This window comes from Ambystoma mexicanum, chromosome 2q (genome assembly GCF_040938575.1).
Source record: "Ambystoma mexicanum isolate Mex_15411 chromosome 2q, UKY_AmexF1_1, whole genome shotgun sequence".
Lineage (NCBI taxonomy): Eukaryota > Metazoa > Chordata > Amphibia > Caudata > Ambystomatidae > Ambystoma > Ambystoma mexicanum.
The window spans coordinates 422,501,998-422,528,380 of NC_090924.1; the positions used below are offsets into that span (position 1 = coordinate 422,501,998).

The 26,383-nt window shown below is 45.4% G+C and overlaps 1 protein-coding gene across 1 annotated transcript in view; it reads left to right on the forward strand.

Annotated features, from left to right (window-relative positions):
• The window catches only part of LOC138568747 (olfactory receptor 5F1-like), a 169,469-nt gene that overhangs the window by 80,791 nt on the left and 62,295 nt on the right, over positions 1-26,383 (forward strand). Inside the window, exon 5 of the mRNA XM_069646532.1 lies at positions 1,138-1,579. Coding sequence (XP_069502633.1) covers positions 1,138-1,579 — 442 coding nt within the window. The remainder of the gene's footprint in view (positions 1-1,137; positions 1,580-26,383) is intronic.

The window sequence follows — 26,383 nt, forward strand, 5'->3', positions numbered from 1 at the left end:
TTATTTCGGGCCCAGTAAAACAACAAACAGCCCCTTTGCTACTGACCATACAATCCAGACACAAGGAGACCATAAGTTTTGATCTCATTACCATGCCACAGTTTGGGCTCATTCTGGGAATCCCTTGGCTTCAGGAACATAACCCCCTCATTGATTGGAAATTGGGTTTGGTTCACTTTGAGTCGGATGTCTGTCAACATTTCTGTCTTCCCACAGACGCACTCAGCGACAATCCTGCTCAGGCGATAGCTCATCTTACAGTGCAGGATCCGCAAGCAACACCATCAGAACACGTAGTCGGGTTAGTGGTAACAGACGTTCCCCAGGTATACCAAGATTATGCGACTGTGTTTGATCGTGGTTCCTCTGAAACACTGCCCCCACATCGCCCGTACGATTGCCCCATCGATCTACTCCCTGACACAGTGATTCCCACAGGGCGGATCTATTCCCTCTCACCATCCGAGGAAACGACTCTCAAGGAGTACATTAGGAAGACCTTGAGCCTAGGGCACATACGACCATCCACCTCGCCTGCAGCAAGCCCTATCTTTTTTGTGCCGAAAAAGGAAGGCGATCTACGCCCATGTGTAGATTATAGACGCCTGAATGCTATCACGAGGAAGGATCGGTACCCTATTCCCCTCATCACGCCCTTACTTGACCGACTCACACACGCTACCATTTTCACCAAACTGGACCTCCGCGGAGCCTACAACCTGGTCCGCGTCCGTTCCGGGGATGAATGGAAAACCGCTTTCTGTACCCGGTACGGCTTATATGAATATACACTCATGCCTTTTGGGTTGTGTAATGCCCCGGTGACCTTCCAGAGGTTTATGAATGACATCCTGAGCGATATCTTAGATGTCTACGTCGTGGTTTACCTCGACGACATCCTAATCTTTTCTCAGTCTCTGGAAGAGCATGTGCGCCACGTTCGTGAGGTGTTATCACGCTTACAAAAACACTCGCTATATGCCAAACCGGAAAAGTGCCTGTTCCACGTTGATAACGTTGATTTCCTCGGGTTTTGTATCACTCCCGGGGGGTTGTCCATGAACCACTCCAAGGTTAAAGCGGTTTTGGATTGGCCTATTCCTGCGAACCCTTTTTGGGTTTCGCAAATTTCTACAGGAGGTTCATCTCTGGGTTCACTTCTATCGTGTCTCCCCTCACCGCATTAACCAGTCCTAATGTCCCCTTTCTTTGGTCTGATACACAACAGAAGGCCTTTGATTCATTGAAGACTGCTTTCACCACAGCCCCTGTCCTCCAGCATCCCGACTCAGAACTCCCCTTTATCGTGGAAGCCGACGCCTCCTCCTTCGCTCTTGGCGCCGTCTTGTCCCAAGCATGTCAGGCCACGGGTCGTCTGCACCCGGTTGCATTCCATTCCCGCAAGTTCACCACCCCCGAGTCACACTACACCGTGACCGAGATGGAGTTATTAGCGTTTACGGACGCATTCCGCGTGTGGCGACACCACCTCTTGGGCGCCAAGCATCGAGTCACGGTGTTCACTGATCACCAGAACCTACAGGATTTGGCGTCCCTGAAATGTCTTAACAGTCGACAGGTGAGGTGGCATCTTTTCTTCGCGGCATTCGACTTCCAGATCCGTCATCGGGCTGGTTCCGCACACGGCAAAGCCGATGCGTTGTCCCGCTCTCCCGGGGGGGCTTCTCTGCCGGTATTCCCTGACACATTGTTAGACAACACTAAGGTCATTTGTCTATGTACTCCCTCAGTGCCCTTAGTGGACGCGGTACGCAAGTGGGTGTCCTTGCATCCCGACCAACTATCAGAGTGGGATCCGGTATTCCAGGATGGTCTCCCGTTTGTGCTGAACCGCCTATTCTTGCCCACTGCCGATACACGCAATATGGCCATGGAATGGTCGCACGATGCCCCTGTGAATGGTCATCCTGGCCAATGCCGTACGTTATCCCTCCTGAAACGTTGGTGTTGGTGGCCGGGCATGAAGAGGGACGTGGATTGCTACGTCAATATATGCACCATTTGTACACAATGCAAAACCCGTAGGGGACACCCATTAGGCCTGCTTCTCCCTTTACCAGTACCCCCGAAACCATGGCATACAGTAACCATGGATTTTGTTACAGAACTTCCTCGGTTACAGGGTTACGACACTATTTGGGTGGTGGTGGATTCCTTCTCAAAGATGGCACGCTTCATCCCCTGTAAGGGTATTCCCTCCGCTTCCGTCCTGGCCACCCTGTTCTTTGATTCTGTCTTTTTTCTCTTTGGGTTGCCCTCTGTCCTTATATCTGATCGGGGTTCTCAATTCACTTCTCGCTTCTGGCGCGCTCTAACCAGATTAATGGGTATTGATGTCCGGTTCTCTTCGGCCTACCACCCGGAGACGGATGGCCAGACCGAAAGGACGAGCCAGACCATGGAGCAATATCTCAGCTGTTTGATCCTGCAACAGCAGTGCTCTTGGTTGCGTGCCCTCCGACACGCTGAATTCACCTACAACAATGCGGTTCATGCATCCACTGGGTTCTCCCCCTTCTATGTCCTCTATGGCCAACATCCCCGCACACTACTGGTCCCTGACCTCGCAGCCTCCACCAATCCGGCCGCTAGTGCCTGTCTTAGGGATCTGTCCTCTATCCACGCCCAGACTGCATTACACCTCCGTGAGGTCCAGTCTTCCATGAAGGTCCAGGCAGACAAGAAGCGGCTGTTGGCCCCGGCTTTCTCGGTGGGTTCCCGGGTGTGCCTTTCTACCCGTCACTTGAGGGTAGTGGGTTGCAAGAAACTTTTGCCCCATTTTGTGGGTCCCTATGTGGTGTCCCGGGTTATCAACCCTGTCACGTACCGCCTGGTTCTCCCGGGGTCTTGGAGGGTCCACCCTGTGTTTCACGTCTCCCTTCTCAAACCGTGTCCGGCCCCTTCCCGCTTGCGCGCCTCTGCTGCCCCGGTGTCCTTGGCATCCCTGGACGAGTACGAGGTGTCCTCCATCCTGGGCTCCCGGGTCTGCAGGGGGCGCTTGCAATATCTGGTTGATTTGGTCGGTTATGGCCCGGAGGAGCGCTCTTGGGTCCCTGCTATTGATGTCCACGCTCCCCGGTTGGTGGCTCGCTTCCACCGGGATCACCCTTCCTGCCCACGGGGTTGTGGGCCTTTGGGGGGGTTCTGTCACGATCCCTCATCATGTGGTCCCCAAGGCACTCCCCCATCCCCCGTCTCGCTCTTCCCTTTCTTCCCCCCTTCTCCGGGACTCACGTGGACTCTCACACGCCTTGCGAGCGCACCCGCGCCTGGTCCGTAACAGGACGGCTGTCCGGCTATGGCCATTTCTTCATTGGCAATTACCTTGGCGCCTAGGATCGCAAAGGGCTAGCATTGAGCTTCCGCATCGCGGAACTATAAGGTCACGTGACGCTCTTGCCCGATCACGTGGCTCAGCCGCGCATCACGTGATCAGAAGCGCGAGTACTTAAACCCGGAAACCCAGGTACTCGTTGCTTCACAGCTGTGCTCTGCATCCTGTTTGGCGTTACGTACCTTTGGATCACCTTTGGATCGCTCACGGAATCGACCTGGCTTGCTCTACTGGACTTTTCTTGGATCTACCCCTTTGGATTTGTTTGCATAGCGATATCCGGCTCTTGACCACGGACTGTTATTGGACTGCCTCCTGGATCTCCCTCTTGCACCTTGGCTCTTTGGACTTCTTGCCTCATAGCTCCACAGCTCCTGCTAACAGACGAACAACTGAGAACTACTCCTCTTGGGGTATTTCAGTCCACGTGGGTCCCGGACCTCTCCACTAGGTTCACTACCTCTTCCTTGACCCTGATTGGTAAGACCTTTCCGTTTTTCCTAAACACTGTGGTTACTGTTTCTTGCTTGGTACTTAATCTGCATTTTCTTGCAGCAGCGTGGGTTCCCAGAGGTTCGCGGTCCCGGACTTGAACATCTTCGCCTGTGGCCTCAACGGTTGCACAGAGAGTGGCTTTAGGTTCTCTCTGTGTGGCATTTGGGGACAGAGGCCTCTTCTGCCTACACGACACTCAAGTCTCAACAATAACTAAATCAGCCCACCTCAAAGCTGGGGCTCTCCCACTAATCTCATGAGGTGATCTGCTGCCAGAAGTTGAGGAAAAATATCCTAGCAGATAGAGGGGCCTAATCTTGACGAGGAGCCAGGAGATTTAGAAGCTGACTTGGGACCCCTTGGAAGACTCAGCAGAGACCTTGAATGGCCAGCTTGCTGTCCCAGCAGTGCCCTGATGCTCTCTAATGTTCAGTCCTGACCTCTCCTCTAAGTAGAACTAAACAAAGTGAAAATTAACAGGATCTGTTTTGTTGGTATTCGAAACTAACAATCTTTTCCCAGTATCTTGTGAGCCGGTATAGTCCTAAAGATTTGCCAAAAGAATTAACTTCAAAAAGCCCTGTTTCTATGTGTGTCCCATTCTAAGGTGACTAACGAAATTGTCCCTTAGTTCCCATTGTAAGGTAAAAATGAATTCCCTTTTGCATGTTCTTTCACATTTCCCTGGTGCTAAACATCCCAAAATCGGTTTTCCCTTTTTGTTCTGATAATAAACCTAAAGCCCTGTATGTTATTTTGAGGTGTGCCAAAACAAATTTTTCCCATTGCATCTCTGTCTCCTCTATTGTTTTTGTGATCAAGTCTTCTGCAATCCGGTTTTCCCATTGTGTGCTGACAAATATTCTCTAAAGCCCTGCCTGTCTTTTTAAGTGTAAGAAGAATTAATTCCCTTCCTTTCGTTTCTTACTCATAGCAGTTGTAATAAATAATTTAAAAACCCATTTTTCCATTGTCTGGTGCCAAACAAATGTTCCCCTTTCCTTTCTGTCTCCCATATTGTTTCTATGAGCACCACACAAAAACCAATTTGACCCTTGCATTCCTACTCCCTGCCACGACCTTCTATTCAAATGAATCAAGCCTAATTGATGTTTGGCCGGTGACCTCACCATTTTCTATCATTGTGTGTTGGTTTGTTCTTCCTCTGACTTTAGATTTAAAAGGAATTATTTGTGACAGTATATCTCAACCTGGTCGCTTTACAGAAGTCATTGTGTTTTTGTGTTGCCACAACATTGGTGGCTGATGTAATCTGTTTGTTCTAATTTGACTTTAATAAATATATTAATAAATATCTTATTGATACACACCAGCCTGGTTCCTAGTCCATTGTGACACTGGATGATTGTGGAGGTTGTGTGCGAGATGGGTTGGAGGCCTTATCAAAAAGGACCTGAAGTAAATAAATAAAAGCGTTTTATTGTGTGCCACATTCAGTGCAGGGGAAGGAGATCCCTGCCTTGCGTGTGCCGTGAAATAAATCATGACACTTCCCCTATAATAATAGTGAGCATTTATATATTGCACACCACACCCACTTGTTTCTTTGCTCTCGAATGGTAACACTACTTGAAAAATATGCCCTTCTAATCTCAGTCTGTCTGGATACGGACACATTCCTAGTAGCTTCTAATCTTCATCCACTATTTATGCAATGACAGGTGTAGCTTTCTCCTTGCTTCCAGTTGGTCTCTTGTATATATGCTTGATCACTTTTGCATTCTGTGACACGGACAATCTAAGTAGTCTGTCTATTATGAATTATATGCACCTTTTTCATGCAGGGGATCTGTGTCCTACCTTCATACTATGGCCATTATACCTTTCTTGTGGCTGCTACTGATGAAAAGCGTCCTGTACCTATGCTACAACACAAGTACCCTTATCGTGGACTGCTAATGTTGTCCTTGAAATGCTACTTCTTTATCATTCTGATTAAAGCAAGAATGAAGAGGGTAATAGGACTGAAAGGGAGCACCTATGCGAGACAGTTTATCAAGCTATGAGTGGTGATCGTGATGAAGGGGTGTGCAACCAGATATTCAGATCCCTTAATTCTTTTGGTTTCGGTGGAACAGGGCCCCACAGGCACCTGTGCACCAGGCCCCAAAAGTGCTTAAAATGGCCCTGCAATTGCACAAATACTATCAGTATCATTTCAAATGGGGGTAATGATAAATCAGTTTGGAATAGCAAAGCCTCAAGCTGTTGGCCTTGATTTACCTATTTTCCTTATTTTGATGCAGTGACAAAGCAGAGGAGGTCCACGGAGCTCCATGGTACAATCCACCTTCTACAGCTAAAAATAAGAAGGATTCCATGGTAATACATTAGTAATCCATTAGTAAACTCTGTCTGCAAAGCTTAATTTGCAGGCAGCGTTTACTATTCCACAAGATGTTTTTATTCTTTCCTTTTCCCCTCAACCTCATGAACTTTTAAAATTGCATGCAGTAGACCCCACAGCATGTTAAGTGTAAATGTGGGTGGTCAACACATGCAATAAACATCTATTGTAAAATAAGGCTGTATGTGATTTAAAATACACATAAAGATTAGGTGTAGGTGTAATGCATCAAATAATTGTGGACAAAGCTAAAGAAAGGTGCATGTTAATCTGACCCTTATCATACTGCTAATGTGATCTAATACGATTTACACAACAGTAATCTATTTTGGGTACAAAGGACAACCTGCCAACATCTGCCTGCTGTAGTTAGGAAACATTGCGATGCGCTGGCTAGCATTGGCTGATCTGCTGGGAATATAGGTGAGTACTGTGGATCTAACTCTGTGCAATTTCTTTAATTAAAACACCCACAACATAATCAACCATGCACACATGAGATTTAGTTGTGAGTTCCAGCTGGTTCCTACTGTTGTCATTCTGGCAAATGCAAACTTTTCACTCGTCACCAGTCCAGGGGCCTCATTACAAGTTTGGCAGTGCGGATAAAAAGTGATTGTAATTCCATTACTGCCACTTTCCCCGTACCACCAAATAATAATTTTGGTGAATTTATCAACGTCAGAATTACTGCATGGTAAATGTGGCAATTTTTGGGGATAACATGGCAGATTCACCACAAGCTTGTTGCTGGTGGTAAATCCTGCACTTTACCTCCAAAAATTGCTGATTTAGGGCATAGTAATCTGCTGGTGGTAAATCCACCAAAAATCCTGATGGAGTCCTATGGACTCCACAAATGGAGAATTACCACCACTTGTAATCCCGTGATAACTCCATGAGACAAAGTGGTGGTAACGGTAATGGATTTTGGCAGAATTTCAGTGGATTTGACACCAGAATACCGCCAAACTCGTAATGAGGCCAATAATCCCTCACCCAAACAATACCATGCTCTAATGCATGAAATCTAACTGCAAGAGAAAAAAAGCCCAATCCTAAAACACATGATAGGTTAGTGTGTGCCTGCTTCCTGTATGTAGCATGTGCATTAATGGACCAAAGGTTGGAGGTTACACACTGAACGAGTTTCAGTCTAAAGTTCATCTAACAGCACAGACACCTCTTCAGTTTACCCTTTTTTGCCACTGTTTCATTTCCATTTGATGTCAAAACCTCTGATGATATTTGACATTTAGGTCCGGTTTTGCACAGCAGTCATTAGTGCCCTGATTGGGGCTCGTGGAAAGAACGGACTGGACCCTCTTAGGATTTCATAGCAGTTGAAAGGAACAGTGTTGATTATTTGGTGTGTTACAGACTACATGGATGGTTTTCCTTTTTTTTTTCGCACAGAATCCTGAGGGCAAGGTGTAAATTCATGGCGCTGTCAACCGCTTTGTATTTAGTCATAGAGCTGCAGGGTGGTTTTAAACACCCTACTATTTGTGTTAAAAGAGATTCACATCGATCACCACCGCTTGACAGTTAACTGCAACTAATGACTGCACATTTCAAAATTGTGAGACTGATGCATTAAACCCGTAGGCACCTTAAGCAAGGTAACAATTTTTAATGAGAGGGATGGGGATGCAAAATTTACTCTTGCACCAACAAAAGAACCGCCTCGGGAATCTGACAAAAGGTTTTAACTGTTTTAATTGCAATCACACAAAACATGGAGTTACAACGGACATCAACAGACGTTTGCTTGAGCTTTCAACAATACAATTGATCACTCAATGCATTTTATAAAAAACACAAACATTATACTAGCAATTCATCATAATGACATCATACTACGTGGCAAAATAAGAAAACCTATTTGAGGCTGTGATAGGACTAAGAAAAACATCTAGGTATACTTTTTATGGGGGGTGGGAACGTGATTGGATCTCTAACATCAGGTGGCAACCTATGCCCACCCCTAGTGCAAGTCATTTTAGCTGTCATCAAATATACAAAGTTTCATTGGCTTATCAAACTATAGGGCTCTCTAATACACAGCCCTCTATGATTCGTTGGCACACTTGTACCCTTCTGGAATATTCCACTCACTAGCAGTACGGAAGCTGGTACCCCAGGAGCCAGGGGGTGAACTTGGCTTCACCTCCACACCCAATTAACCCATCATCCATCATCACTCCTGCTGTTTGCCATTCGAGTTGTCTTTTGAACTTGGCCTTGTAGAGTTTCACTGTGGCTTGAGAATAAAAGGGAGTGTAGCACAGCTTTATCTTCATTCTCAGTGTGGATTGCCCAAAGTATATTTTCATCTGGACCATGTGACAGGAGAACGCATTTTGAGCTCCTTTCTCTCATTTAATGCTAGTGAATTAATAAGACTTGCCACTCATAGTGTTTTTCCATTGCATCACACTTGCTTCCCTTCACACGTTATTGTATCTTCTCAAATAGATAACCAGTTTCTTGGCTGCCTCAACCCTTGACATTGGGCCAGACAATCCTTCTTGATTCTTCTTCCATCGTCAGCTGTCTTTCTCTGCTGCGCCACGCTTTCAGCGTTTCTCGTTCATTGGGTCCAAGTTTGCTAAAACATGACATAAAAACATCCCAGATTCTATGTACATTTCTACATGTATACATTGGCGCGTTGCCTGCAATCTATTTCACTACATAGCCAGTATTCATGATTACTTAGTCTACTTGTGTTACAGCATCTGTACAGTTATAAAGCGTTTAGCATTTTCTTCAGTGCTCTTCGCATGCACAATTCTTCATTTCGGCATATGAAATGTTGCTCAATTCTTTACTTTGTTATCAGATTCTATATGGTCTATATACTTTGTTCTTTGGCATCTTTTCTCGGTGCGTCATTTCTGCCTCATATGACATCACCAGTCTTTTGCCACTGTCACTTCATACTTCTTAAAGCGTTTCTTTCAAGAGACCATCAGCCTTTCGAGAATACTTCATATAGGGCTTTCTCAACGGGTACTTAATTTCAAAGACCTTTGCGGTATAGGCACCATTTCCGGGTTTGTACATGTTGCTGTTTCCGGCTTCCAACATATGGGCAAAATGGGGGCGGGACTTCTGGTAGAGGCATTTGTCGCCTCCTCTACACTATGTTTGTCCTAGTCCAATATATATATTGCATGTGCAATTGTCCTATATTCAATGGTCGTTCCTGGGTGCTATTTTATTAAAATATATATTTAGTCTTACTAATTTAAAAAACTTGTTGTTTTATTTTCCCATTATTAATTTCGGCACTATAAATCGCAAAAAGGAAAGAATATCATTGGATTTGGTCATCTACTTCTGTATAGCATAAGGGAAAACCAGAGAGCTCTACATTGGTTTGTCGTGCATCGGCTTATGAGGTAGAATAACAGTTTGACAGGTAATGAATAAATATTGGAAAAAGGGGGCCTTTGTGGCTGAGAGCAGTTTTAATCACTACATAAGCTTCGACTTACACTAAAAGCAGAAACACAGGGGTCTAAATTACCTGCAGATGCATTTCTTGGGGTAACCATCAAAGTTTTGGAAACAAAGTAGTCACAGATCCATTGCTTTCTGAACTGATATATTTTGTTCACTTTAAAAAAAATTAAATTATGGTTTTAAATGTGTTGTGGTCAAAGGCATCGGGCCAGGTTTTCTAGGGAATTTTATTAAACCAACACACTTATTGGACATTTGGCAGATAATGGGCGTCATTACAAGTGTGGCGGCCCAGAAATAATGTGACAGTACTTCTGATTACCTGCACTCATTCCGGGCCACACCACTACGAGAAGTAATGCCGGTAAAAAGGGTGCCGGCAACAGCGTCCACTGTGGTACTGTCACCGGTAGGACAGTGAACTGAAACAACAGGACCCTACGTAAGCCGTGCCGGAAACACTGGTGCCACGGTAACCAGGTTGCATTGCAACAGTGTTTCTCCCATAAACACAGGCACAAAAAGCTGGTGCCACTGGGAAAACCGTGCCGGAAACACTGGCATCGCAGAGCATGCAGTAACCATGCCCAGGTGTGGAGGAACAGGCCACAGGTGCACCCAATGCATCCAGCTCCACGCCGTGTGCACTAGAACTTCTGAAAAGAACCACACCTACACCACAAGCACTGGCCAACACAACCATGCTGCCCCTCGTAGCAGTAGTCATTGACCTGCAGGAGTACAGCTTTATGAGCAGGAGCTGCATCAGTGGCAACAGGATTAGAGGCAGTAGAGGAGGAAGAGGAGGAGGATGAGAAGAAGAGTGCAGATGAACAATGGCATGCAAGTGGCGCCCTGAAGGTGTGCACCAATATAGCACCCAAGGGCCACACCCTGGTCCCTGACTGACAGGCAGATCCATACACTTTACTGCCTTAACAGGGAGACCATCCTGGAACTTGTGGAGCTCAGCCGGGATGACATCCAGAGTACCATAGGCATCCAGAATGCCGTAGTACCCCTGTTGAAGGTGGCGTCAGTGCTGCACTTTCTTGCCATGGGCACATTCCAACACTCAGTCAGCGAGCAGCATGGCATCTCGCAGCCTGTATTTTCAACTGTGCTGGTGCAGGTCCTGGATGCCCTCCTGCACCATGTGTCCCAGTACATCACCCACCAACCACACAAGCACAGGTCAATGCCACCAAGGTCCACTTCTATGTACTTGCAGGCTTGCCTTATGAATTAGGAGCAGTGTACTGCACACATCTAGAGCTTGTGTCTGTCCATGCCACAGTGGAGGTGTATAGAAACTGTACTCAGTACCACTCAATGAATGTGCCGGTCATCTATGATGCGGACCTAACAATCACACACTTCTGCGCCCGCTTCCCAGGATCAACCCATGATCCATGGTCCTGCGGAAAAGCACCCTGCCTGCATGCATGGCACATTATGGGGGAAAGCGGACCTGGCTATTGTGTGAGTGAAAGCATCAACACACACATCAAGTCGATTGAGAAACAGAGTACAGGGCGGGTACATACACTGGCACCATTGCATGACCTACAGCCACCATGCCACTGACACAATCAGCATATAAAAGTGGGCAGCCACAACTGGCATCTATGACATGTGTCAACGGATCGGCACATCATCACAATCCGAGCACGCACGACCAGGCACATGCTATTTCACTAGATGTACCAGAATGCATCACTGCCACGTCACACTACCCATCATATCCCGACTCAGTCCCACCCATCCCCATCAACCCCTCCTTGGATAACAGACCCTACACATGGCCTGAGCAGCATTGCCTGTCACAGGGTGCATCAAGGTGAATGAGGGCCCGCAATTACACAGACCCAGATGGATGTGTCACTCACTCACATCCCTAACTGTATGCTCTGTCCAATCACTTGAATCTAATGGCCCTCCCTGTGTCCCATTCCATTCAGGTGATTGCTGGTATCCTCTACTACCATGGATGATGACCCCGTGACTGTTGTCTGTGTTCGGATGTCCCCAGACTCAACAGGAAATAGCATACAATCGTGCTGACATCCGAACACAGACAACAATCGAGCAGACCTTTGGACTGTTCGAAGGCAAGTTTTCAGTGCCTTCAATACTCAGATGGGGCACTAATGTACAGGCCAGTGAAGGTGGGCAAGATAGTCCTGGTCTGTACAATTTTGCACAATATGTGTACCAGCTGGAACATACCCCTGCCTCCGGACATGGGCATGCCTCCAGAGGACACTGATGTCGATGGTGACGGTGCTGCATCTGTAGAAATGCAACAACACCTGCAACAACACCAACACAGGGATAAGTATGCAGCCTGCCAGGATCTCATTGAGAACTACTTTTGAGGTCCCATCAACTACACAAAGCCCATGGCACACATTACATGTGATACAGCACAATAACAAAGCAGACCTCTTTACAAAATGAATGTCCAGACGCAAATGCCTTTGCACAACTATATTTATTTTGCAATAGACAATCATCACAAAACGTCTGACCCACCACCCACTCCACACCACCACCTCCCCAAATAACCCTCGCCTCCACCCCTCCCAAACACACCCTCCCCTACACACCTTCCCAAACACAAAAACACCCTCCCAAACACACCTCCATTAAACACCCTCCCAAACACCCCTCCACAAAACACCCCCATGGATGCAGTTGTGTCACATGAACTGTTGTACTGGGTCACTTCTGTGGCCTCTTGTCGCAGGGCGTGCCCTTTTTGGTGACCCTGATGCTACATCCTTGCTCCACATTACTATTTTAATAATAACTTACCAGAGGAAACCCCTATTAAGTGGGGCTGGGTACTACTTTCTTACTGTAATTGAGGAGGTAACACACCTCTTTCTTAGTGATCTTATTTACAATAAATCAGGAGAATCCACTGTCTGGCAGTGATTAGCTGCCTTACGTCCCACAGGGAGGTGAATCCCTGCGGGACGTACCGTGGACCCTCTATTAGTCTTACATTAAGCACACTATTCCAACGGATCGTTGTCCTTCCTTCATTCACATGTCAAACACATAAAGTTCAGTACACATTTTTTTCATAAGAAACACATAAAGTTCAGCACCTCATTGATGCCCCCTGGTCTCAGGGAGTCAAGCCGATCTATCCAGAATGATTCTCATTGGTTCAATCTTCTTCCCATATCCTCATGTACATTTTGTTGTCTGATGACTTCCAGGACTTGTATCCTCATCTGACTAATGTTATGCTTCATTGTGTTCCAGTGTCTGGCCACTGCTGAGTTCAAATTGTTGTTCAGAATACACGATCTGTGCTCGTTCCATTGTAGCTTGCCTGGTCTCTTCGATTGTCCTACATAGTAGATGCCACACGGACATTTGATGCCATAGATTATGTTTGGAGTGTCACATGTGGCATATCCTTTTAACTTTATTCTTTCGCCTGTACGGGGATGGTCTACAGTGTCCCCTTTTGTTATAAAATTACAGTTACTACAGTGCAAGCAGGGATATGTTCCTCTTCTTAATGTGTCCAATGTTTTCTTTCCAGGTCTTGTCTTCACCAATCTGTCTCTCAAATTTGCACTCCTCTTTTACGCAAAAGTGGGTGTTTCTCTAAACAAGTGTTCTACTCTCATGTCGTTAGTAAGTGTACTCCAGTTCTTTTTAATTACACCCTTTATCTTATTACTCTGTATTGAGGAACATGACACGTAAACTATATCTGGTTCTTTCTTCTCTCCCTCAGTGCTGCTCGCTGGAGGTTCTCTAAATCGTTCTTTGGCTGCTTCTATCTCTGTTGGTTTGTACCCTCTTGCTATAAATCTTCTTCCCATATTCTCAATTTCTGCCGCACATATTCTGGGATCATTGATGATCCGTTTTACGCTGTTCACCATGTCATTAAAATTGTCATTTATCAATGGAATGGTGTTCTTGTTGGTGCCAACCAACCGTTAAATAAATAACGCATGTAATGACAAAAATACTTGACGTGATCATTAACCCACTCGTACAAACTGTGATAAATGGAGTAACACATCCAACCAGCGTCAAACCAATCCACAGATTTGTCATCCTCACTAAGCCTTAAACGAAACAGGAACCTTGGAGTTGGTCCCTAGACAAACCAGGATTGAGGCCGCAGGTAGAATTAACAACAAGAAAATAGCAGGTGCGCAGTTGAGTGGGAGTCCCGACACCTTAACTCCAACCTATGCTAAACTATATGCGCAATGCATTTCAGCAAGAAAAAGAAAGACATGTGGCTGACAATGGGCCTCATTACGACCCAGGCGGTAAGTTACCGCCTGGGTCGTACCTTTACCACCATGGCGTAAACTACATTTACGCCATGGTGGTTGGCGGACTTACCGCCCCATTCCGAGGTCGGCGGGGCGGTAAGTCCCCAATCCCCATTTACCCTTCCCCATTCCCATTTTTGCCCCATAGGGCATAATGAGAGTGGGGAAGGTGTTAATTACGCCACCGTAAATTACGGTGGCGTAATTAACAACATGGTCCCTTAGCGCCATGGATTTTAACACCTGCTAAAAGCAGGTGTTAAATCCGCCATGGCGCTAAGGGACCTCGGAATCAGGCGGTAAGGGTCGGCGCTGTTTACGCTGCCGTAAACCCCTTACCGCCTGAGTCGTAATGAGGCCCAATGTGTTTTATTGAATCCATGGAGAGCTGCACTTTTACTTAAAGAGACAGATAGCAGTATGTACTTTATCTTCAATGTAATAACGCAATTATAAGAAATAAAATAACTTCATTTTTCATCATCCAAATGACAGTATTGAAGTGCTTACTAGACTATCAGAGTTTGAACATGATTTTCTCACTGCCCAATACATATGGAAAATCCAGAAGTGATATTCATGTATTTTGAGATTAAAGAAGTACATTACACATTAGACATGGATAGAAGGACCAGATGCTGTTAGGCGGAAACCTGTGCAGTTCCCTCTGGGACCACTGCAAAAGATTTAGGACTACAGGTGTTTGGCAGTAAACCCACTTGGTAGCCGTCTGTACCACACAGATTCACTTGGTAGCTGTGGCTGAGCAGTCAGACTTCCCTCAAGAAGAGTTAGGCAGTATGTGGAGTATACAAAATAGGGCAATTTACGCAGTAGAACAAGCAAACACGGAACAAGGCTTCGGTGTAAAGATATATAGTTATTTATTTATAAAAACACATCTATGAAAAACACTTGGGCACTAATACGGTAAACACTTCAATCACAATTACTATAAGTAAATCAATCCCCCTAACAATAGTTCGACAAGTCTAGGTTCAACGGCACCACTTATTTGCAGACAGAGGTGAATGTTTTAACCTAGACGGCACTCTAGTATTCGTTGGGACGGGAGAGAAAAGGCAGGGTATGAAATCAACTCGGTATCAACACTTTTATGAACAAATGCAAGGCAAGTAAGGCAGGGTCTACTGTACATCACAAAGTTCAGAGGCCAGGCCCACTCGGAGAGAGGCAAGGCGATATGTCCCAAGAAGTATTACAGTGGAAATGCACTTCGAGTCTTTGTCGCAAATTGTTATAGAAAGATTGGACCAGTTCAGAACGGAAAGTTAAGACAACTTGGAGGCGACCCAATGGAGAGGCGAGGATTAAGACACCTCACACTAACCGACACAAAGGAAGCCAGGCGGACACGGTACCTTGTTTGTGGAGAGACAGCTTCCGGCGGGAGCAGTTGTTCCTGGTGGTGGATGCACGTCGGGTCTTTGCCAAGAGAAGAGATGATCTCGTTGTCGAAGGAAAGTTGAAGATTGTTGCACCACCAGGGAAGAGACCAGCCGCGGATTGCTCCGTCACAAGGCACCACCTTTTGTTCACGGTACAGGGGTAGTGGCTATCCGGTTGCCGGGGTGCTCTGCACGGGCAATTCGACCACTACGTCCTGGAACGAAGAAAAAGCAAAGGGGACTGGTTGTTCCCACCAGTTAGGGGAAGAGACTCTCCGGCGGGGAGATCTCCTCTGTCGTCGGGAAGTGGTGAGTCGGTTCAGCAGGGCTCCACCGGAGGTGTCGTCGTTCCAGGTCGGCTCAGCTTTACCCTCGTCGGATTCTTAGGTCCTGTGGCGACTTCTGAAGATCCAGTCCCAAAAGCCCTGCTTTTATGCAGCAAACCCCCATTCATTCAGCCTAGCTGTCAATCAAAACATGCTAAGTGGTGAGCGGGGTGGCTCACCACTTGGGCCAATCACACCAGAGTGCGACTGGAGTTGGCAAGGCAACTCAGTCCAGGGTGCCTAAACCCCCTCCCACACCCCCTGTGGTACCCAGACAGAATGGCACCACTTTGGAGGGCCCCTGTACAGAAGCCCGCCAAAAGTGGAACAAAGGGCTCAACCTTTGGTTTAGGAGTCACAGAGACGAACACAGACGCCATTTTAAAAACCGAGTTCTGGCAGAAACTATCAACCGATAGATTTATTTAAGATAAATAAACCGGTGGTAGGTTAGAGATTAACGAGAAAAAGGATTAATCTCCAACAATGGGAAGAATCCCATAGGGTTATATTCGGGGTCGAACATAACAAGTAGTTTCCACTGCCACCAGCCAAAACTCGACGAGGGGGGACGGGACAGTGCCCCCTCGAATAACAGACCCAGAAGTAATCGAATTACCCCTACTAGTACATCCACAATAGGATGGTTTGTACTAGTTCTGTTAGTAAATTTAGGTCTAGTAAAGCCAATGGTGGCTTTACATGCCCGGGGAGACAGTAGTCAGTCCCTGGGTATGGAGTCTATGGTGGGGATCCTCTAGGACGCCCCAGTGTTACGGCATGGAGGGTGCGGTGTAACACACATAGAAAAACATATGAGACCCTATGGAGTAAAAGACCCCATAGCCCATAGAACACATTGACATTCAAAGGAATTACACACATTCATGTCCAAGAGTGGGAGAAAAGAGTCTCACTCTTGGCAGGGTGGAAAAAAACAAACTCCAGAAATCCAGCAAAGCTGCTGGGGGACTCACTAGGTTAGGAAATTCAGCCTAAACAGAGAATTCTCCCTAACAGATGCCTTATAACACGTCATGTAAAATGTATTGTGTGTGAGTTTAAAAGCCATTGCTTGCAGAATTTTACATGCAGCCGGTCATTTATCCAAAAGATGGAACCTAACCTCCAAAACCTTTCCTCTGCTGATCCTGGAGAGTGAGGTCTGGTTGTCAACCATCAATCAGGGCCATTGCATAAAAATATAGAAAGAAATACACTGCCTAGATTTAAACCAAGGTGGAACCAGATATGGCCATGCCTGTTCTTTCAGCAGATATGACCTTGAGGTCACAATTCCCATAGAATGTCCATTAGAGTTGCAGCCAGGGCCATTACAGGCCATGAAGGAAGAGGCGAAGATCAACATGAGGCAGCCTCTGGCTGATCACATGCTCAAGAGAAAATGAAACTGAAAGCGAATAAAGAAAAATCTGGAGTTTAGTTAATAGAAAACTCCATATTATTGCATAAAAGGGACATCTTATATGTCACGACGGTCATTCCAGACTTTTATGAAAGGTGACACTAACCCCTAATGAACCATGATTTTTGTGTGACAAACATAACAAAAGTTATTAATGAAAATTTGATGTGGGCCTTCCCTTGATTCCGAGAGATTTGAAAGTTGGTGTCATGGTGAAGGACAAAATTAACATCGCAACTATAAAGTGACATATTTTGCCTGAGTAAATGAAGAAAACCAATATCTCTGCATAGGAAGGGTGTGCCAAATTCAGATAACATCATCTGATTTGCCTTAAAATACAGTTCTTAAAAATATATCCATACATGGAAAGATTTGAAAAATGAGGGTACTTGCCATGTTGCCATGTTGATAGATTTTCAGAGTTTTGAACATGCCAAACCCACATGTCAGTTTGGGATGATGAAGGTTTCTCCTCCCACAGCTTTCCTAACTCACACCCCTCATCTCCTTGCCCTATTAGCACACAGGTGGGTAGAGAAAAAAAACAGATCCCTTTCACAGGAATCATGACAAGTCCGTGATGTCATTTGCCCTACAAGTAAACCAGTTTGCTTTAGAACTGGGCTTTGTTCCACTTATTCCAGAAGGTAATTGCTGCTGAACTCTTGCGAGAAACATCCAAGTAGAGAGGCCCCAAATCTTGCATTGGAGACAGGAACCAGGAGACATAGAAGCCGACTGGAACCCCTTGGAGGATTCCGAGGAGACTATTCTTGACTGACACCGTTGCTGTTCCAGAGGTGCCCTGCTGTTCCCTGATGCTCATTACAAGGCCTCTCCTGTAAGTAAAACTATCCCCAAAGCCATAGATTGTTTAAACCCTGCATTTTCAAGCATTGTTTTAGTTATTTCCCCATAGCAAAATGTCATGCTTGTCTATGTAGATCCTTAGCATATTTAATTAAAGTAAATCAATTAATTCCCCTATAGAAATCACGGGATGTGTTTTGTTGACATTTGGAACTAACAAGCTCTTCCCAGTGCATTTTGAGCCGGTATAGACATAAAGATTTGCTAAACTAATTTATCGTGTGCAGGGTGCAAAATGAAATTGCCCCTTTGTTCACATTGTGCTATGTCCAAAATCACCAAGCCCTGTCTGTTCTTTTTAGGTATGGCAAAATAAAATTTCCCATTGTTTTTCTCTCCCTCATATTGCATTTGTAGTAATAAGTACAAAAGTAATTTTGCCCCTGGAATCCCTTTTTCCAAAGAGTGCATTTTCTCAGAATCCAAGAACGATTTTCTCATTGTGTTCTCATTGTGTTCCCACTCTCTGCCACTAGCCTACAATTCAGAGGGGTCAGGTCTAATTGATGTTTGTAGGGTGGGGTTTGCTGGGAGAAAAATATTATAAAATCAGCAATCATGTGTGTTTTGAATTGTTCTTTTTCTGCATTGGTGAGGGATTTGAAAAGAAAGCTGCAGGAAATTGTGACTGTATATCTCAGTATTATCTCTGTGTTGGTGCCATTACAGAAGTGATTTTCATTTTCGTGTTGCCACAGGATTGCTGCTGGTGCTAGTCTGCTGTCAAATTTGGTTTAAAGAATTTAATAATTCTATGTTCTTACTACACACCGGCCTAGTCCTTAGTCCAGTGTGGCATCAGGTATTTGTTGCAGTTGGGTGCGAAACGGGTTGGAGGCCTTACCAAAGTGAACCTTAACAAACTAATAGTACTTTATTGCACGCCACCTTCATTGGGTGAAAGGAACTCCCTGAGTGGGGGTGACCGCGTAATAAACCATGACAAAACTGGAGGCTCGTGCTGAGATTGGTAGAGCGTTTCCACTTGTGACAGTGCAGTAGCGGCAGACTATTCATTTAGGTGTAATTGTATTTCAGTCGATGGAAAGTTGTGTTGCATTGTGTAGGCGCAATTCAGACCTGTACCCTGGCTTTCAGGGTGGGGTGTAGATAAAACAGTGTTGATTTGAGTTGTCATTGTAAGTACAAACTAAACAGGAACAGGGTTGAGATTTTTCCCTTGCATAGAGAGCATATTAGGTGGACAACACATTTTAGAATGAGCACCGTAGAACTCAATATGGCCAGGAGGCAACTTCCATCCAAATTGTTTATTAAAGATGAATGGGTAGAACAGTATGAAATGTGGCAAGCTAGACTGATGCAGGAGGCTACCTCTGCAATTGTTGATATGTGGCAGGATAATGGGCTGTTACAGACTTTAAATGACACAGACCAGCAGAGACAAGCAAATTAAAATGGCTCAGCTCAAAACATAAATGTACTTCCATATGATGATCATGGAAGTAGGATACCAGGATAGTGTAGCCTCTGTGCAAAACCAATCTAAGCTTTTGGATCAAGCACAGAAAGAGTTGAAACAATTAGAGGAAAAAGTGCAACACAGGAACGTCATTTAGGGGTGGCCAGGGGTCACACTTGCGTCCCCTATGGTCTCCCTTGCTACCCCTGTGGTCTCCCTTGATACCCTGAAAAAAACAAAAAAAACATGTATTTCTTATTTTTTTACAAATTGAAGCTCATGTGGCTGTGGCCAATGCCATGTGTCTCTTTGTGCCTAGAATGGCTGGCTGTGTTTTTCAGGCTTCTTAAAAAAACAGGGTTCCACAAGTGTAACACATGGAGCAGTGATCCTAAATAAGAAGGAATAGGAATAACAAATCATTTTTCTTTCTGGAATTCTATAAAGTAATTGCTAGACTCATTTAAAGTTTATTTCAGGCCCACTTCAAGGGGTGAGTCACTGATTTAGTCTGTTCTTAAACACCTGAAATTCACAATGCAAACAAAATCCTCCAAAAAGCATTTAGAGTAGAATAAGCATCCATTTTTGGACTATGTATTTGGCTTTTCTCAAGTTGCAGTTATAGCATGTTTTTTTCTGGCAATACATATGGTGATCCATTCTTGTATGAAATGTATATCACGTTACAGTGATATTCTAACCATATTTTTCATAGTGTACTTAGAAACAATGCTATGTGATGCCACTTCCTGTTTTGTCAAGGGCTAAATGGTTGTGTTCCATCGCTTCCCGTGATGTCACTTTGGGGTGGGGTCAAATGACATCACTTCATGTGATGTCATCAGAGGTCAAGGGTCATGTGAAGTCACTTCCGCTACCTCTGGTATTTTGGTGAAATTACGTCCCTGGCGCAACAGAGCCAAAATTCAGAGCTAAAATTAGAAAACATTATTCTGCAGCTAAAAGATGAGTCAGTGACATAACAGCAGGCAAATTTAGAGCGAGAGGCTCAATATTCGGCACTGAAAGAGGAGTATCAAGAAGGTGTTGACACAAATTAAGCGAGCAGGTTGTTCACAACAGAGCCTGCTTAGAGGAAATTTTTGTATGTCAAACGCAGATTAAACAACTGAAAGATAAAAATAGCCAGTTTATCATTAGGGATGTTAATTCCCGTGCAGAATTCGATCAAATGCGTCAATATCTGAACACTCTGAAACAACAGAGAGAACAGTTCAGGGAAGAGAATGGCAAATTGTGTCCAGAGAAAAGTGCCCTGTGTCAGGAAGGGCGTCAGTTAAGGACGGATACGGAGAAAAGTGAGTCATGTTCTCAGGAACTGACTGGCATGAGGATAGAAAATGAAAAATGAATGGAAAACATGAAGCAAGCCGAGTCTGGCATAGAGCAGGCCAAAAGTGCACAAAGGGAGGAGATTAGTCTCCTGCAAAAGAAGAGGTCTGAATATGCCCAGACAATACAAGTCTCACAGAAGGGAAATGCGTCCTTTGTCTGGAGAACAAGGGACTCAGTGACCAAGTATAGGCACAAAATAAAGTGCTAGAAGCTACTCAAGCACTGATATCAGAGTTGAAAGCTCAGGCCTCTATATATCACCAAGAGATAGGGGCTGAGAAAAAAAATCTGAGAGATTGGAAAAGGAAATAGCCAAATAAAAACAGGCTTTGAGGCAACCCGAACAGTTAGAGTATGGAAAGGCAACCTCCGATCATGGAGTGATGACCTCCTTACCAGTGACCTCAAGCCAACTCACCACCTTATATGCACAGGGTGCTGCTAACTTCATGCCTGCCAGTTTTCATGAACAGAGAAACATGAGGCAACTGGACTCAACCAAGCCTAGTCCAACTGAGCCGGAAGGCCAGTCCTTATCAGATATTGGGCCTCATTATATGGAAGGCGGTAACCATGGCGCTATTAGCGCCATGGTTGCCGCCAGTATTTTACTGAGTCCACCATGGTGAATGGCGGAATTACCGCCCTATCCCAAGGTGTGTGGGGGCAGTAATTCCCCATTCACCATGGTACTTCCCCATTGCCATTTTTGCCCCCATAGGGCTCAATGGAAATGAGGAAGGTGGTAATTACGGTACCGCAAATTGTGGTACCGTAATTACCTCCAAGGTTCCTTTGCGGGTCCCGTCCTTAACGGCTGGTAAAACCAGCTGTTAAGGTAGGGATCCACAAAGGGACCTCGTAGTAAGGCGGTAAGTGTTTACCGGCACTGGTACCCTTACCGGTACCGGTAAACTCTTACCGCCATCCGTGTAATGAGGCTCATTGACTGGTATTCATCTCTACCCAGATTTAAAAATACCCTAGCATGTACCTCTGACGAGGAATGCTCCTATGATGAGAATATCAGGGAGTTAGACTGGCAGAAACTAAAGTTACAAAGGAATCACCTGGTCCGCTTTGCTGACATTTAAGAACCAGAGTTCAGGCTTCAAAAGAGTATTTGAAAAACCTTCACACATTCAGGGAGGTGGGGGAATTCTCCACCATAACCGGAAGCAGGGATGAGGAACTTGAGTACTCCCCGGTGCACAAAGGGGAGTGCAAGGGAAGTGACCCTTCGAGTCCACACTACCACAGGGGAGACCAGACCAGACCCCGTAATTCTGGGAGGGATTCCTAGTCTCATAGAGTTACGGAGCGCCTAGAGGACAGCGAGTGGACCACCAATAGTAACATCTACGAGTCAGAGGGCAAGTGGGCTGCAGCGGAAAAGAAAGTCTACCAAACAGAAGATGGTCTTGTGAGAGACCCAATTTGGTGGATAAAGGCCATAAAGAGCATTATGACTCCTTACCATAACAATGCAAAATACTCAGTATGGGCGCATCTAGAACTTCATGATCAAATGATGACGTCATATGGTATCACGAATGATCAAAATTCCATGGAGTTCATCAAATGGATATTTTTCCCAGAATACTCCTGCTTCTTTGCAGGGCTGGAGGAGCAAGATCACCAAAGATGATCCACCGATAAGGCGACTATCTTAAATAATTTTCCATTTACAGGAACCCTCAGGAGGCCTACAAGGCATCATACAACCTGCAGTGTGGGGAAAACCAAGCACCTATAAAGTTTGTGCAAGAGCTGAAGCGGGCATTTTCCCAGACCTCTAGGCTGATGAACACCAATAACCCTTACTTCCATGCGCTCTGGAAATACATTATGACCCAACTGGTAAAGGACTTCCATGAGCATAGGACCTTGGATATGGTGATAGAACAGGCCACCAGGATTTATGAAGTACAAAAGCCCTCTGATAAAAAAGAATCCTAAAAACCCCAAACCATCGAACACACCCACTGCTGCAAAAGTGGCTGAGGTGAAAAATACCCCCATATTTGACTTGGAAGTGTGGGGGGGCTAGCAATACTCCTCCCACTAATACTAATAAGCCGAATGAGAGGCAGAGCAGACCCTCTGATCCAAGCCAATCTGATGGTAGCCAGGTGGGGTATCCAACCAATGCTCCATCTGACCCTGCCACCTATATCAGCCCTAGATAAAAGGGTAACAGACCCATCATGAGGTATGTATGGACTCCCACTGAACAAGGGGGTGGGGGTTCAATCAGCTAAGTACTACCCCAGGAAACCTCCCTCAATGCTTCCCTCAGAACTTCCCCCAGGAGGGGAGAAATACTCTACCCCCCAACCTAGGTTTCTTTCCCAGATATCCTTCAAACCCCAATTTCCAGAATAATCCTCCTCTCTCTCCCCGCTTTCAGGACAATAGATTCCCAAATCAGGGAGAAGGGATACCAAGGATGGAAGGTAATCCGGGAAACTCTCAAATCAATACCCAAGCTACTCTGGGAGAAGGGACAGCTACCCTTTCCGGGAGCAGCAAATGTGTGAATCCAGCCCCCCTACCAACCAGAAAGGATGACTCAACTGGAGAGCCAGTTCCAACTTTTAACACAAGACCTGGGTTGCATGTTGAGGGCTCAGCAGAGCCCTTAAATGGAAATTGCTGCCCAGAACAGCTCAACACACGGGTCTGGTGCCCCGGACCAATGACGGGAAAAAACCTCCGACAACCAACAGATTCTAGAGGAGGGGGATCGGGGTTAAGGGAGATGCAAAGCCCTAGAGGAAGCTTCCTTTCTCACCTGAACAAAACCCCTGGAAACCTCTAAACCTGAACACACATTTTCTACCCCCAAATGCTGTAACCTAGGTAAGTAGGAGAAATCAAGAGCAAAAGAGAACCCACTTTGTGGAGGAGGTCCGCATCATCCTGTTTGAAGGATCATCCCTGGAGGATTCAGGGAACAAAATCTTCTCTTTCAGGGATGGAGGGATCCCTCCCAAGGACAAATGGGTCCCAAAAGACCCTAATTTAGACTGGGTAGGTATGGAGACTGACCCAGAGCAACCAATTCTTGACCCTCAACAATGTCACCCTGATGACCCTGAAAGCAATGAGGGAGCCTACCCCCAAACAGGTTTGGGTAACTGTCTCCAGGAAAAGGGGCACAGAAAAGAATCAAGGGAAAAAGGGCACTTCCCAATCCCACAGATATCTGGGTGCAAAATCTTCTTTACAGATTCCCGGACTATGACACAGAAAACTGTTCAAGATCCCACAGTGTCGGTGCACAATATAAAAAAAGTAGCTGCCAAGCTGGCACAAAATTCTGTTTTCTTTGCCACTTGAAGAGAGAGAAGGAAGATTTTAAGGCTCTGTCAAGGTACAGGTGCATTATCAGCACTGGTGGATAGTGGATCCCAAGCCACCCTCCTGTCCAAAAAGGCCTTTGACCAAATACATTCAGGAAGGGGGAGAATCACCAAATTCCCCTGACATCTTTTCCTGGACAACTCCAAAACTTCTATGGGAATGAGATTTCTGTCAAAGGGACTACAGATCTGGAGATCAAAATTGGGCGACATAGGGTGAATCACCTGGTGATCGTCGTCACTCCAGAGGGCACAATGTGTCTACTGGGGAATGACCTCCTTCAGAGGTTATCACCCCTGACTGACTGCGTGAAAAAGGTCCTGTGGACTCACACTAACAGGCCAATCAAATTAAAACAAAGTACAAATTATGTGAGTTTAAATGGCACATGACACATGATTGAACAATGGTCCAATAAAATAGAATTCCACTTTAGGAACAATCAAGTCCCAAACATCACTGTCATCTCGGTAGGAGAGCAAACTGGTGATGGGAACCCTTCTCCATTTTTTAAATTCAACCCCCCTCCCAGTTTTAAGTGGCATTCCACACTGGAAGGAAATACTTTAAAATGTTATACTAATCCACAATTGGAAGAAAACCCAAATCCCAGGATAAAAGATGATGAAAAAATAAGCTCAAGGTTTTACCAACATCCAGAGAAAGGGCGAACAGCTGTTTTTTCCCCATTTAGGTAAAAGAAGGGGGGGGATGTTCTCACCAGAGTATGCCTGAATAATGGAAGAAGCTTCACCAGTGAAACATTATTCAGGAAACTCCCAAAAGATCAGACCATTCCCATGTTTATGTTGATTGATAAGTGGGAAATGGGCCTGGAAACTCCAAATTCAAAACATCTCCTGCCTAGCAGGTGCATGCTAAAAATGTCCATTGGCAACAAACGCATAGAACATAATTGTTGGGTTGTGTGAGATGCTCCTCCTGCCTTTTACTTAGGCAGTAATATTCTCAATTGATTTGCAATTAATTTGGACATAATTAATTACAAAGCCTGGTCCCGACTGGGTGGTAACCCCATTGGCTTTGACAACACAGAGAAAGCATTTCGGTTAGCTCAATTGCTGCTGTATGCGGTTTAAGTTCAAATGGTAGAAGAGGTCACCATCCCAGGACTGGTGCGACAATTTACAATTCCCCAAAAAATTAAGCGACGACAGAACCTCAAAAACACGGAGGCTTATATAAATTGTAATTGTTACCTCCAACAGCAAGGTTAGTATTTATATCTGGCACCCCTAGTTGACCTACAACAAGACACCATTCGAATATTGGTGGATAAAAGCGACCGTAGAAGTGTCACTTGGGCGCAGACCGCTTTATTGGAATGGTGGTTGATGTCCAACATTATTCTACTGACTTAGGTAATGAGATAATCAGACCAATTCCAAATGACTGTTACAATTTTGTCGACGATATCCCTCCGGAAAATATTTTCACCCGGCAAGGGGGGAATTTCTTGGTGTATTCTTCCTGCCCTTATGGGGGGAAGAGGCTACCCGTGACATCAGGAAGGATGAGGTGATATTTGAAGAGTGACTACCTCCCATCCTTGAAACCTCATGTCCAGGCCAACACCATAAGAAGAGATCTATCCACCTAACTGGAGGATACCACAGAAATTGCCAAACCCGAGGTCTTTCTAGGCTTTAAGCAGATGGTCGAAGAATGAATTAATCTTTCTGATGCTTGTGAGACTGAGGAGCAAAAGCAGAAGCTGAAACAGGTTTTTTGGGATCTTCAGGATATCTTTGCCGTGGATTTGTATGACTGTGGATGCACAGAGATACATTCAACCTCAATACCTATGGACCCCGAAATGGCTCCCATGTTTGTGAAGCAATAGCAGTTGCCTCTTGCATCTATGGAGTCACTCACAGAGATTATTAAAAACTTAGAATCCTGTGGGATAATTTGTCAAGTCCACAGTACCTTTAACAACCCGGTACTGGGGATACTCAAACCCAATGGCCAATAGAGACTTTGTGCAGACCTTAGGGAGTTAAATAAACAGGTCCACATGTCAAGATGGCCCCTTCCCTACATCGATCAGGGACTGGCCTAGATCCAAGGGTCAAAGGTGTATACCGCTATTGACCTGATCAACGGTTACTGAACAGTACCCGTGAGTAGGGAGGACGAGTACAAGCTTGACTTTACCTTCGGGGACCCAAACCC